Raw genomic sequence first — 11,434 nt, 5'->3', positions numbered from 1 at the left:
TGAATTGTTATTTAATTTGATGGATAGAAATCAGTATCAGTCAAGGGCAAATGCATGAAAAATAAGCCTGCTTGAGTTTCTTTTAAATATACTTTATCAATCAAATTCAGTAGATAAAACAAGTGTGTGCTTTGACTTTTAGCTTTGCATGGTGAAGCTACCTGTACAACATAACAGGGAGGACAAGATCTTTTATATTTGTTTCCAGCATGACAAGGAAGAGATAGGGGATTTCTCCAGATAAAGAAAGTCCCTGCTTTTGGCAACATCCATGACTGAACAAACTGCTTTTTGCTACAGTGATGGTAAATGTGAGGTACTATCAAGTTCTCTAGAAAAGCCGCTATTCTGGAAGTGCCAAAAACAAACCTCGACTCTGTGGAGTCTTGAACATGCAACATTTTCACCAGTCTTACAGCTTACCTAAAGGCTGTGCCTGTCTTGGTAGAAAAACCAAAAAAAAAAAGAAGAGGGCTGTATAAGCCTTAGTGAACACAGCATCTTAGTAATTTCTAGAAGAAAGTTTTTAAATGCAGCAGAAAAGTTCAAGGGGGAGGGGTGTATCACAAATTTAGAAAGTTTCTAAGTACAGTAAAGATTACTGTTTAAGAAAAAAAGTAGGAGAGATGGAGTTCTTAGATCAGGAGCTGTTCTAGATGCTTTCAGCCAAAATGCAGACTTGATACTGATAGATTCCCTGCTCCAAGCTGAGTAAAGCCTCAGAGCAACCTGGAAGAGCAGTAGGTGAAAGCCAGGGGTTACACACATCTACAGAAGGATCTTTTAGTATGTTAATCTGGTAAACTGTTACCACTAACTTGAACTTGCTAAATTTTGTACTAAGTACTTCAAAACCAGGAGGGGGAGCTAGTGCTTAACCAAACAGCCCTTCTACACTAAGCAAGAACCACTAGAGTTTAAATGGAGCAGCAGAACTTCACACAGGACAGATGAGCAAAACCAATTTGTTACCAAGTGGCTATGCTGTACTGAAAGAATACCCCACGATACTGCTAGGTGCACTGAGAGACGAGCAGAAAGAGAATACAAATCCCCCAAAGAGGTCTTAAGCTCAACTTTCATCAGCTACTGTACAGTAACCTCAAAAGCAGTTTTTACCACAACCTACCCCAGCAGCACATCATAAATGGTAAAAGAAACTTGAGCAGCTTGGAGCATGTATTGCTTAAATTCAGATTCCAAAGGCTGAACTTTGGGAACTTTAGTGCTTGATGGAAAAATCCAAAACAAGGCCTGGTTTAAAAAAATTTATTTTATAAAAATTAAAAACAAGTAGTATTTACAAGCATTTTAAATACCAGCGCTAAACCTCAACTCCTAATAATGTATTGTTTCAGCTTGTTTAAAACGCAAGACAAAGTCTTAAAATTTTGTTTGTGGTGTCCAAAAGGGTTGTGGTTGTTTGGGGTTTTTTTAAGAAATCTCATTACAGAGATGTTAAAAAAAATACTATAGAATAGCTCATTTTTTTAAAAAGTCAGAAGCCCAAGTTGTTCTTCCATCCTCTAACTACTTTTCAGATGTTTATAATGAAGAGAAGTGAAGCTGTTTTGTCTGTTATGCATATAGTAAAATTAGAGTCTGGAGAAGGGGGACAGAAGAGGAACAAATATTTATCCACTTGCTGAACTGCTTGTGTTGCAACAGGAAGAAACAAATTTGTAGGTTAAGCTGAGGAAGACTGAAGTCAGAGTATTGGTCCAATCCTCTGTCAAAAGGTCCTTGAGCAAAGCTAAGCTTTCAGGCTCTCAATCTATTTCCAGAACAGTTTATTAATACCCATAAAAACTAAGCTGAGGCTCAGTATGGGTCCAACTTGTACCATACAGAATTAGAAACTATGGAGAGCTGATCAAATCAGCTCCAGTAATATCCATTCCCCCTGTTAAAGCAAATCTCTGAATATTTGTAGCTGCAAGGATCATTTTTAATGTCATCCATTCCCAAACCTCTGCAGTGATCAAAGGGAGCGATTTCCACAGACTACACAAAGATAAAATAATCAAAACATGAGGTGAAGCAGTCACCCTCACAACATGCAGAAGTTTTAAAATAAGCTTTATAAAGGACAATTTGCAAATTTGTGTGCATGTCTGTGTCTTTTCACTGGATTTCCAGACCCTTAGCTCTACTGAATATTCTACCGTTAAGTCTTCCTTGCAGATTCTGTACAGTATAAAGAGGAAAAAAAACAGAGGTATACACAGTAGGTTCTGTCTTTTGCCCTTGGTATTAAAAAGATGGCAAACCACAAATGCTGGCTTTAGGAATTCAGTCAGCTCTCTTCTTGGTTTCAAATGAAGATGCAGCTCTTCGGCAAAACTGCAGGCCTTCTGCAAGCTGTATACTGTAATGCCTTTCGTTTGAGACATTATTAGGGAAAATGGTTGAGGACAGCAGCTGCCAATATGGTAACCACATTCTGCTGAGGGGTACCGCTTATCAGGGCTGCATGTTGTTGATAATGGCCAAAATGCTCATTTTCTCTTGGGCGGAGTCCACATCTTCATTTTGTTTCTGAGCCACTCCTGTGCCAAGGCCATACAGCCGCCCACAATACTTTGCATCATCAATTGTATCCTCAAAAAACAACTGCAGATTAAAAAAAAGGAAGAAACAGGTATTGTTTAATTGTGCCTCTAAATCAGAAAGCACCTGATCTTAATTAAACAGCTCATTTCAAGTCAGCCACCTCTAAGATGCAGCATGGGAATTCAAATAAGCACATGAAAGAGGAGTAAACAAAAGAAGTCTGTGCCAATATCAACAATTCCTATTATTGACAGTTTGAAATGTGATGGCCACAAGGCTCAAAAAAAACCCCAAACCAAAACAAAAGCCACATTGTGCATGTTGACATTTATGGATAGGAACTGGAGAAAGCAGCAGCACAAAGAAGAATATTGCAGTACCTCTTTCATTCTGAAGAATGCCATTCCTGTGAGAAGAGAGTCTGATCCTGCCTGGTGTTGTCGTCCGATTCGCTGCAAATCCAGCTGATCTGCCACTTCTTGAAGGCCACCCTGCAATCAGAACAGATTTTATTTTGTAATATCCATCTCTTACCAAAATTGCCACGCTCCTCCAAAACATGAAGGAAAACACTGGCTACAATGAATCAATGCAGATACTCTTGCTTTCCTGCTGCAGATACTTGAGATGACTGTGGGCACATTCATAGGTTACAAATTCCTGAAACAAGGCTGTGATTCTGTAGATAAATTACTTTCAACCCTCCAAGCGTCTACCAGTTAATCAAGTCATGTAATAGTTCATGTAAGAAGAAATACTCCACCTTGCATAGGGAAGATAAGCATGCTGAATTATAATTAGCCTCTGAAATTACAGATACACAAACCGGAAGGTTATGGGAATGTTCCCTATATAATATACATATCGATAAGTCTAAAACTGGGGAGGCAGTATCTAATAGATACACACTTAGTCATAGGTGCTTACATGTGACTACTAGCTTTTAAACACGTTCCAGTTTAAAGACTTGATATATGCAGCATTTCTGTCATTTGGCTAACCGTACATTTACAGTGTTACAGCCCATCCATCCCTTGCTTGCTGGGGAGATACAAGTACCTTGAGGTTTTTGCAGCTCTTCATTAAGTACTTTACATCATAGATAGATGGGAAGAAAAGGTTCAAGATATGGAAAAATTCATGTTCCTCTTCTGGTAACCTGGAATCTGTCAACAACTTCACCATGTAGCCAAAGTCATAACCACTGAAAACAAACACATACAGAAACCCGATAAGCAGGCAACACCTATATCTCACCTATATCAGTACCAATATCTCATTTTTCACAAGTTTTACATGCTTTAGCTTTCAAACCGTAACATTTTCTGACATTCATAAAACTCAGCTGGATCAGAGGCAGAATTCATCCTGATCATCTATGTCAATATAGGACTTTTGAATGTTCCCTGCGTGCCTCCACTCACCTCTTGCAGAACAGCTAAGCCGTTAGGAAGAACATACTTTTCTCCCCAATGCTGCAAGTTTCTGTAGCTATGGGCAATATGGAAAAGCAGGAAAGCCTGTAAGTATCTGTTGCCAGCACCTCCTCCTCCCTCAAGTTCTTTTACTTGCAATGCTATCAAGGACCACAGGCTTTGTAATCAAGCTGCTTGAAATGCTACAAGACACCTTAACTACACAGATTTCTCCCTTTATGTAGACACAAAACGGACATTGAGAACACCAACATTGTAAGGAAGAAACAAAAACCTTACTGTACAATGCATACAAGTTACTAAGTGTAAAAATCACATTTCAACTTGTTAATAACTTCTTCCATAGAGGAAAACTGTAACAGCGAAAGGATTTGCAATAAACACATACACGAAATTCAGACTGCAGTAAGTGCTAGTACAAAACAAAGTGCCAAGTGTCCTTATTTCTTAAACTTGGCCTTTATATCTTCAAGCTTATTCTGAGAACTGCAGAGCTGCTAATTCTTCTCCTTAAAATCTGTGTCAGTCTCCATGGACAAAAGCAGCAGTATTTCACAATCAAAAAGGTTTCTCACTTGATAGCATCAGCGTCCATCTCGGACCTACCTGTGGAAGGACAGCCATTTCACACTGTCACTAAGGACGACCCCAGATGTCATTAGCAACTCAGCAAAATGCAGGGTATCGATCCCTTCTTCTTCATGCTTCTGGAACTGCAGCCCAGAGCTGGCAAGGAGGTCTATGGAATCCTGAGAGTACATGTCCTCCCTGAAGGAGAAAAGCAGCTTTGCATTCAAGGTGCTACCAAGTCAGGCTCATTTTAGCAAAATTCCCACATACTATATTGGAAAAATTGGAGCGACCAGTAGGCTACGTCTGGATTCCACATTTTTCTCTCCAGAAAATTCAAATTGAATCAGTTCTAATACCACTACTGCAGCCTCCTACATCTGTAACAAGCTATTCTGCAATCGTAACTAGTTAATAACTCTGTTGCTAGTGCAAATTCCAAAGATTCCATGTCCACAGAACTGAATGACGTTTTGAAAAACGTCACTTCTGCAAGGCAAATGGAAGCATCACAGATGAGAGCATGGAGAAAAGGGGAGTTCTCCCAAATAGGAAGACATGCAGCTCTAAAGCACTGACCATCATTCCTGTCTACATTTTTCTTTTTCACTTCACAGCACATACCACCATATCATCATCTCCTGTTCCATCACTGGGAGTAAACAAAATTGCATCATACTTGGCTAAGGGAGGAGGACAGGGATGAGTGATGATATGCTTGGTGGACAGCTGAGCAGGAACCTAACTTTGATACTCAGTTGTTCCATCTGAGGGTGAGGGGGGAAGAACATGACAACACTCAGAGCAAAATTCATGCCAGATATGGTAATTGAATCAAATGAAGTGATCACATTGTGAAAACCACTTCAACACTTTTAAGAGGTCCACAAATTTATGGAAGTAAATATTGCAACTTTGGGGTTCAAGAACTGTATGATCTGCACATGCTAGCTATGAATTTTTGTAATGTTTTCCACCGACAGTCCCATAAAAATACTGTTTGATTTCCAATAAATGTGCGAGTTTAGCAGATAAACTCTCTATTTCCAGGCAGCTCTAGTGGTAATTATGCTGAGTTTGTCTTTACAGTTACAGGGGATGGGATAATGAATCTTGGCTCAACTGTAACAAGGACATTGCAGTATGGAGGAGACAAGAACAACTGCCATGCTTGATTTAACAAGATTCCTTCTCCTGAACACGTGTGACAATTATGCCAGCTTTTTTTTTTTAGATCCCAGTTTATGTTTTAGCACGGATCTGGTACAGAGGTACTTTCCTTTTTGCTGAAAATAGCACATCCATTTATTTTTAGAAGAGATAGATTTTTTTGACATATATATAAAATGTATAAAGTTTAAGACTATAACATTGTTGCAGAAAAAAGTTTAAGGTACATATAATTATTGGGGATAGGCTATTTATCAAGGGAAAAGGGTAGAGAGAAGAGGATTTTAGCATGGCTTGGACTTCCAGAAATACTGCTAACTCCTGTCATACCCAAATAGGTTCCCACATAATCTGTGTTAGAAACTGAATTTTTATTGCTCAGAACCAGCCAGTGATGATGAACTTAGGGACACCTGCACTTGCTAAAGGAAAGCAGCACTTCGGCAGAATAGAGTAGGTGATTATTCCCTAGCTCAAGAGACTCACGTAAGGTTGAATTTGAAGTTAAACTGCCAGGTGTTGATGCCGGAAGGATATTCTCCTTTCTCATTTGTGAAAGTCAGGCCCAACTGGATAATTTTCAGAAGGTCAACATTACACCGAAGGAGCTGATATTGATAGTCTATGGAACTGCGGAATTCACCAATTGGCCTTACAACAACTCCAGGAAACTCTGTGTCCTAGGAGAGAAGGGAAAAAAAAATATGTTATTTCACCACTTACTTTATTAGGAATCATCATTGTCACTCTATTAGGAGTCTATTCACTTCCACACTTGCAGGTCTCAGCACTGCATTCTGTGAATTCTTCTGTAAAAATGACTTATTTTTTTCTCCTTTTCCATATTCATACAGATTTTAAACTGCTACAAGTCAGACACCAGAAGAACCCTACATAATTTGTTAACTATTGCATTCATTCGTTACAGATATCCTTTCTGGCAGTTTTGTTTTATTCCAAAACAAAAATGGTATAACATCATCCAATATGCACTATTGTATAATCTAAACATCTCTCTCCCACAAAGGACTCTCTCATTTTTCCTAAATCTACTAAAATGGATGTTTGTTTATTTAGTGTTCTTTCATGTTCTAAATACAAGTTAAATTTAGCACTCTGACCATCTTCATTCGATAGTCCAGATAGCGTTTTCACTGGTTTTGAGGAACACCCAATGCCTACATGAACAAAAACTACTGCCAGTCAACACAGATCTTAACAACAGAGCAACCATCTATTAATTAGATGAAAAACATTTTACTTGGCCAGTGATTGCGTGCTGTCTTTGCTGAAACCCAAACTTCCATACTATTTCTACTTTACTTCCATACTATTTTTACTTTCAGACTATGTCATATAACTTCTACTGATTAGAGTGTATGCAAAAACTTTCATGAAGAACCCAGTGCTATGTACCTGACAAAATTTCTCCCTTGCCCAAGATTTTTTTGTGTCTGCCCTTACAGCACAGCCACTAAAACAGGTCATAAGCACACCTTCAATGAGAACAAATAGAAGCAAGAAAGCTCATTTCCCATTGACATATGATAACAAAAAACTCATATTCACTTACACAACTGCATTCTACACTGACATACTACACACTCTGCAGGGGCGTGTGTTTTTATGCCACGCTTTTATTAAGGACTTTTCATATCTTGAAGTTTAGTGTTCCTAAGCAAAGTTTGCATAACTTACAGTATCATAACTAAACCCAGTTATTTATGTAACTTACTGGCTCCTGCCAAGCAGATACAGACTTTTAAAAGCAGGAAGAGATTCCTCCCACCTGCGGGGGATTCTGGTTGTCCTAAACAAAGCTTTCTGAACACACTGTCATATCTACAGCCAAAATATTTTTCTTCCATAAGAATCAACATCTGACCCAAAAAGGAGGCAGCCCAGCTTACTAGCCATCACTTGCAGGTCTTTTGTCCCACAACACCATAGCATCTTCCATAACCAAACAGAGAAAGACATTCAAAGGACAAATACACTGGTGAAAATCTGAAGATTTGAACCCCGTTGTACATCCAATCTGTTTCATTTTCTGTTGCATAAATTAATACGCACTGAATAGGTAAATATGAAATGAATTCAGGTTTTTAAGGTGGTGTCTCTTCCTCATCTTTCATCCAATGCATATTCAACACTACTTGTATTAAATTCTGGAAAGCTTCTACTGAACTGCTTCCTAATTTTTCACCACTTAACTTCTAGCTCAATTTGAATGGGGATGGGGGAAAATAATTTCTTGCTCAAGAATCAACTTATTCCCCTTCCCCCAAAACCCCCTTGACTAAGGCAGTTAGGTCAAGTATAAAACATTTACCATTGCAATATAGCTGTAACTTAGAACAATCTCTCGAATTTTCCTCATCTCTTCTTCCAGATTGTTCGCCCATACTTCACAGATGACCTGGCTGTTCTCTGCAAGGGCTGCTGGCATCTTGCAGGGACCAGGGTAAAGACAGCTGATGTTGAATTCAGGTGACAGAGTAGAATTGCAAGCCGTGTGATCTTATCGGTGTGCTGCGTTAAACAGATAAATAAATAATGCTTTATGTGAAGAAAGATCTACATATAAGAATGAATGCTCTGGCAGAGTTAGTCACACCTTCATGTTCAGATTCAACTAGCCCATTTAAAATTTACACCAAGTTTTTTTTTGCTTTTATCACTTCCTATAAACATGCTGAACGAGAAGAAAATCTAGAGCATCTGTTCAGGTGACGAGAGCGGATGCACAATTAACAGTCCAGTTATTTACGAAGAGAGTCATTCTCCTTGTCTTTCTTCTTGTCCTGGCACAAGCTCTGAAACCTTGAGCATAGGATGTACACGCAAGGAATCCTCACGTTTAGTACTGCTCAGCTATTGTGACAGCTTTTAAAAACAGTCACAGAACGCTTTACAGACTACATTTACAGACACCAGCTTCTCTAATGTAATTCAGGAAACACTGAAGTAAGGTATTTCAGCCCGCGCTAATGGCAGTTCCAGCAGCGCTACGCCGAGGATAAATCACCCGTTGTTTACCGTTTCCTGCAAGAACGCGGGCAAAACGAGCCCAGACTCCTGCAAGCAGCGCTCAAGCGCTCCAACCAACGGCCGGGCCCCGCGCACCCAGTTACCGGGAGGGCCTTAACCCAACCGCCACAGCTCAGCCGGCCGCGGGGGAGTTCCCCCCTCCTCAGCCCGCCGACAAAGGCCCCGCGGCCTCCGAGCCGGGGCCCGCCCTGAGGCACGGCGCCCCCCCCCCCCCCCGCCCCGCAGCCTGCCCCGCCGCCGTCAGCCCCGCGCAGGGCCGGGGCCGCCCAGACGCCCGGTCGGTAAGCCGGGAGGGCCGCTCCGCTCCCCTCCACCACCACCACCACCACCACCACCACCCCCACCACCCCCGCCCCCGCCCCCGCCCCCGCCGTCCCCTCAGCCCGGGGGGGGGGGTCCCGCACAGCGCCCGGGGCCGCCCCGCCCGCACCTGCTCGCGCGCCGCCGGGCCCCGCCGCTCGCGCTCCGGGAGCCGGGCCCCGCCGCGCAGCCTGCAGCGGGCCGCCCGGCCGCTTTAGCCCTCACTCCCCCCCGCCGCTCGTCTGCTCCGGAGCTCCCCATCGCCTTCCCTGCCCCCACGCTACCTGCCCGGAAGCCGGGGCCGGGCCGTTCGCCTCCGCGCAGGCGCGATGCGGCCTCCGGGCGGGGCGGGACTTCCGGGTTTCCGTTTTACTCTCGCGAGAGATATGGCAAAGCCGCAGGGGCGCGCGGTGGGGTACGTTGCTGCGCGCGCCTATCTCGCGGCCGCGCGCGCTCCCGCGGAGAGGAGGGGAAAGGGAGGGGGCGGGGAAAGCGGAACGCCACGCGGGGTTCTGCCCGGAGTGCGCCTGCGCAAAGCCCTCGGCCTGCTGATGAGTCCTCATTCTCCTTCCCCCCCCTCCTCTTTGCGACTAGTGGATTCGCCCGGGCTCCTTGCGCTGCGGGCTGCGGGCGAGTCCAAAGTCCGCGGGCGGGGGGAGGACTAAGGGAGTTAGGTGCCCTCCTCTCCTTGAGGGAACAGGGGCCTCGAGGCTGGGTGGCCACAGGCACCCACTGGGGCTCGGGTGGACTTCCAGCATGCCGGCGTGGGGAGCCCCCCTGCAACCCTGCAGCCAGGTCCCCTGTGACAGGGGCTGCACCAGGCCCTGGCTGAGCGTCCCCAAAAGAAATAGCGGCCACCCCTCCCTCACAAAGCGAGGCGAACGGGTCGCAGCAGAGACCCTTGGGCCGCGGCCTCCATCAGGCCTGGGCTGCTGCGAGGCCCGAGTCTCCCTATGGACTCAGGCCTTTCCTGTGCAGCCCAGCCATGGGCGTGCAGGTTTGCGGAGCAGGACGAGGATGTGTTTAACAAGGCCATGACGGCAAACCACTGCTGTCCTGGCACGTGTTGCTCATACGTTGTAGTGTGTAGCAAGCGTGATAGTTGAGGAAGTTCTGCCTCTTCCTGCAGAAGTTTAGAAGTCATTTTTCAAGTACTTACTATGGCTGCAAACGTTTAGGCTGGCTTCTCCTGTTCAAGAAATGCTATTTAAATTACATTAGTAACAGAAGTTTGTATCCGGTAAAGCAGCATAATGTAACTTATTGTGTAACGTAGCTGCCAACAGTGTTGCTTTGCTGGCTGATGCTGGCAGCAGACGCGCTACATATTTGGAAGCTTATCTACTAATAATTAAGCTTAGATAGTATTTCCTTTCTTTTGCCCCTTCTGGGCAGGGTTGCATCTGTTATAAAGTACTGCTGTTCCAGTACTGCTGCAGAATTGTTACATGCCCACCATTTGGGTTCAGTTGGAGACTTTCCTCTCACTGAATCTCACATACCTACTACCACTTTGATACAAGTACCTGGATAAACAAATCTTGGTATCTTTTACACTTCAGACATAGTTCAGTGTCTCAGGTTTAATGTTCATACCTCAGCAGAAACATAACTTTTAGAAAAGGTTTTTTTCGAGTACTCTATCAAGTCAGTCTATCAAGTGACCTTAGTGCTGTCGGCATCTGATGACATCCCATTACTGAACGTTATTTTCATTCAAAGTTTATCTTTATAGATGATAGATAGCTGCCATTTTGCCTTCTCAGCTCTGCAGTCTCTCATGTTGTGTAATTTATTTATTATGCAATATGCTAGACTGGCAGAAAGTAATCACCTTTCTTCCCGTGGTCACTTGAGTTTGGGATTTGTGCAAGAAAACATATGTTGTTAGCAGGCAAATATAGCAGGTTAGATTACAGCACTCTCTAAATATAAAGCTAGAATTTCTTTTTTTTTTTTCCCCTAAAGAGTTCAGAATAAAATACATATTTTTCTTGCTCATAAATGCAGCACTTAAAGGTATGTTGAATGCAGGGAAAAGGGAGGATGAATCCTCTCAGGACAGCGAAAATATGTGTGCCTTGCTACTCTAATAAATGTATTGCAGGAAATAATCACTTGTGATAAATTATGCTTGTAATGTTTAACAGTTTGCATGTAGTTTAAAAAAAAAAAAGCTATTCAAGGATGTTTACAAGCACTGGTGGTGAGAGCTGGAAACATATTTTGTTCAAGGAGATTACAATTTGGGTTTTTTTTCAATCATGGCTAATTTTCATCATGGCTAATAAAGATGAAGAGTAGCTGGAAAAGGCACCCAACTCTTTAAAAACAGCCTGTAGTTCTTGTGTTTG

At 42.9% G+C, this 11,434-nt stretch overlaps 1 protein-coding gene across 2 annotated transcripts; it reads right to left on the bottom strand.

Annotated features, from left to right (window-relative positions):
• Nucleotides 1-1,255: 1,255 nt before the first annotated feature.
• On the bottom strand, nucleotides 1,256-9,459 carry CNOT8 (CCR4-NOT transcription complex subunit 8). 2 transcript variants are annotated; one of them, XM_054842316.1, is made up of 7 exons: nucleotides 9,365-9,459; nucleotides 8,062-8,261; nucleotides 6,216-6,409; nucleotides 4,596-4,757; nucleotides 3,613-3,757; nucleotides 2,934-3,044; nucleotides 1,256-2,613 (listed from the first exon to the last, which is right to left on the bottom strand). In XM_054842316.1, the coding sequence occupies exons 2-7, from the start codon at nucleotides 8,176-8,178 to the stop codon at nucleotides 2,464-2,466; spliced, it is 879 nt and encodes a 292-aa protein (XP_054698291.1). In that variant the 5' UTR covers nucleotides 8,179-8,261; nucleotides 9,365-9,459; the 3' UTR covers nucleotides 1,256-2,463. The 2 variants fall into 2 exon arrangements, with proteins under 2 accessions (XP_054698291.1, XP_054698292.1); XM_054842317.1 differs by lacking the exon at nucleotides 9,365-9,459 and adding an exon at nucleotides 9,211-9,344.
• Between the last annotated feature and the right edge of the window lie 1,975 nt (nucleotides 9,460-11,434).

The sequence above is a fragment of the Grus americana genome, chromosome 14 (genome assembly GCF_028858705.1).
Source record: "Grus americana isolate bGruAme1 chromosome 14, bGruAme1.mat, whole genome shotgun sequence".
Lineage (NCBI taxonomy): Eukaryota > Metazoa > Chordata > Aves > Gruiformes > Gruidae > Grus > Grus americana.
This window is presented reverse-complemented; position numbering and strand designations above follow the sequence as displayed.

Excerpts from the sequence above, each read along its gene's own strand:
- CNOT8 (XM_054842316.1), bottom strand. The coding sequence starts at position 8,178 with ATGCCAGCAGCCCTTGCAGAGAACAGCCAGGTCATCTGTGAAGTATGG. Across the intron at positions 4,758-6,215 it reads AACTTCAAATTCAACCTTAC|GGAGGACATGTACTCTCAGG; the intron begins GTGAGTCTCTTG and ends TTTCTCCTTCAG. Across the intron at positions 2,614-2,933 it reads CATTCTTCAGAATGAAAGAG|TTGTTTTTTGAGGATACAAT; the intron begins GTACTGCAATAT and ends TTTAATCTGCAG.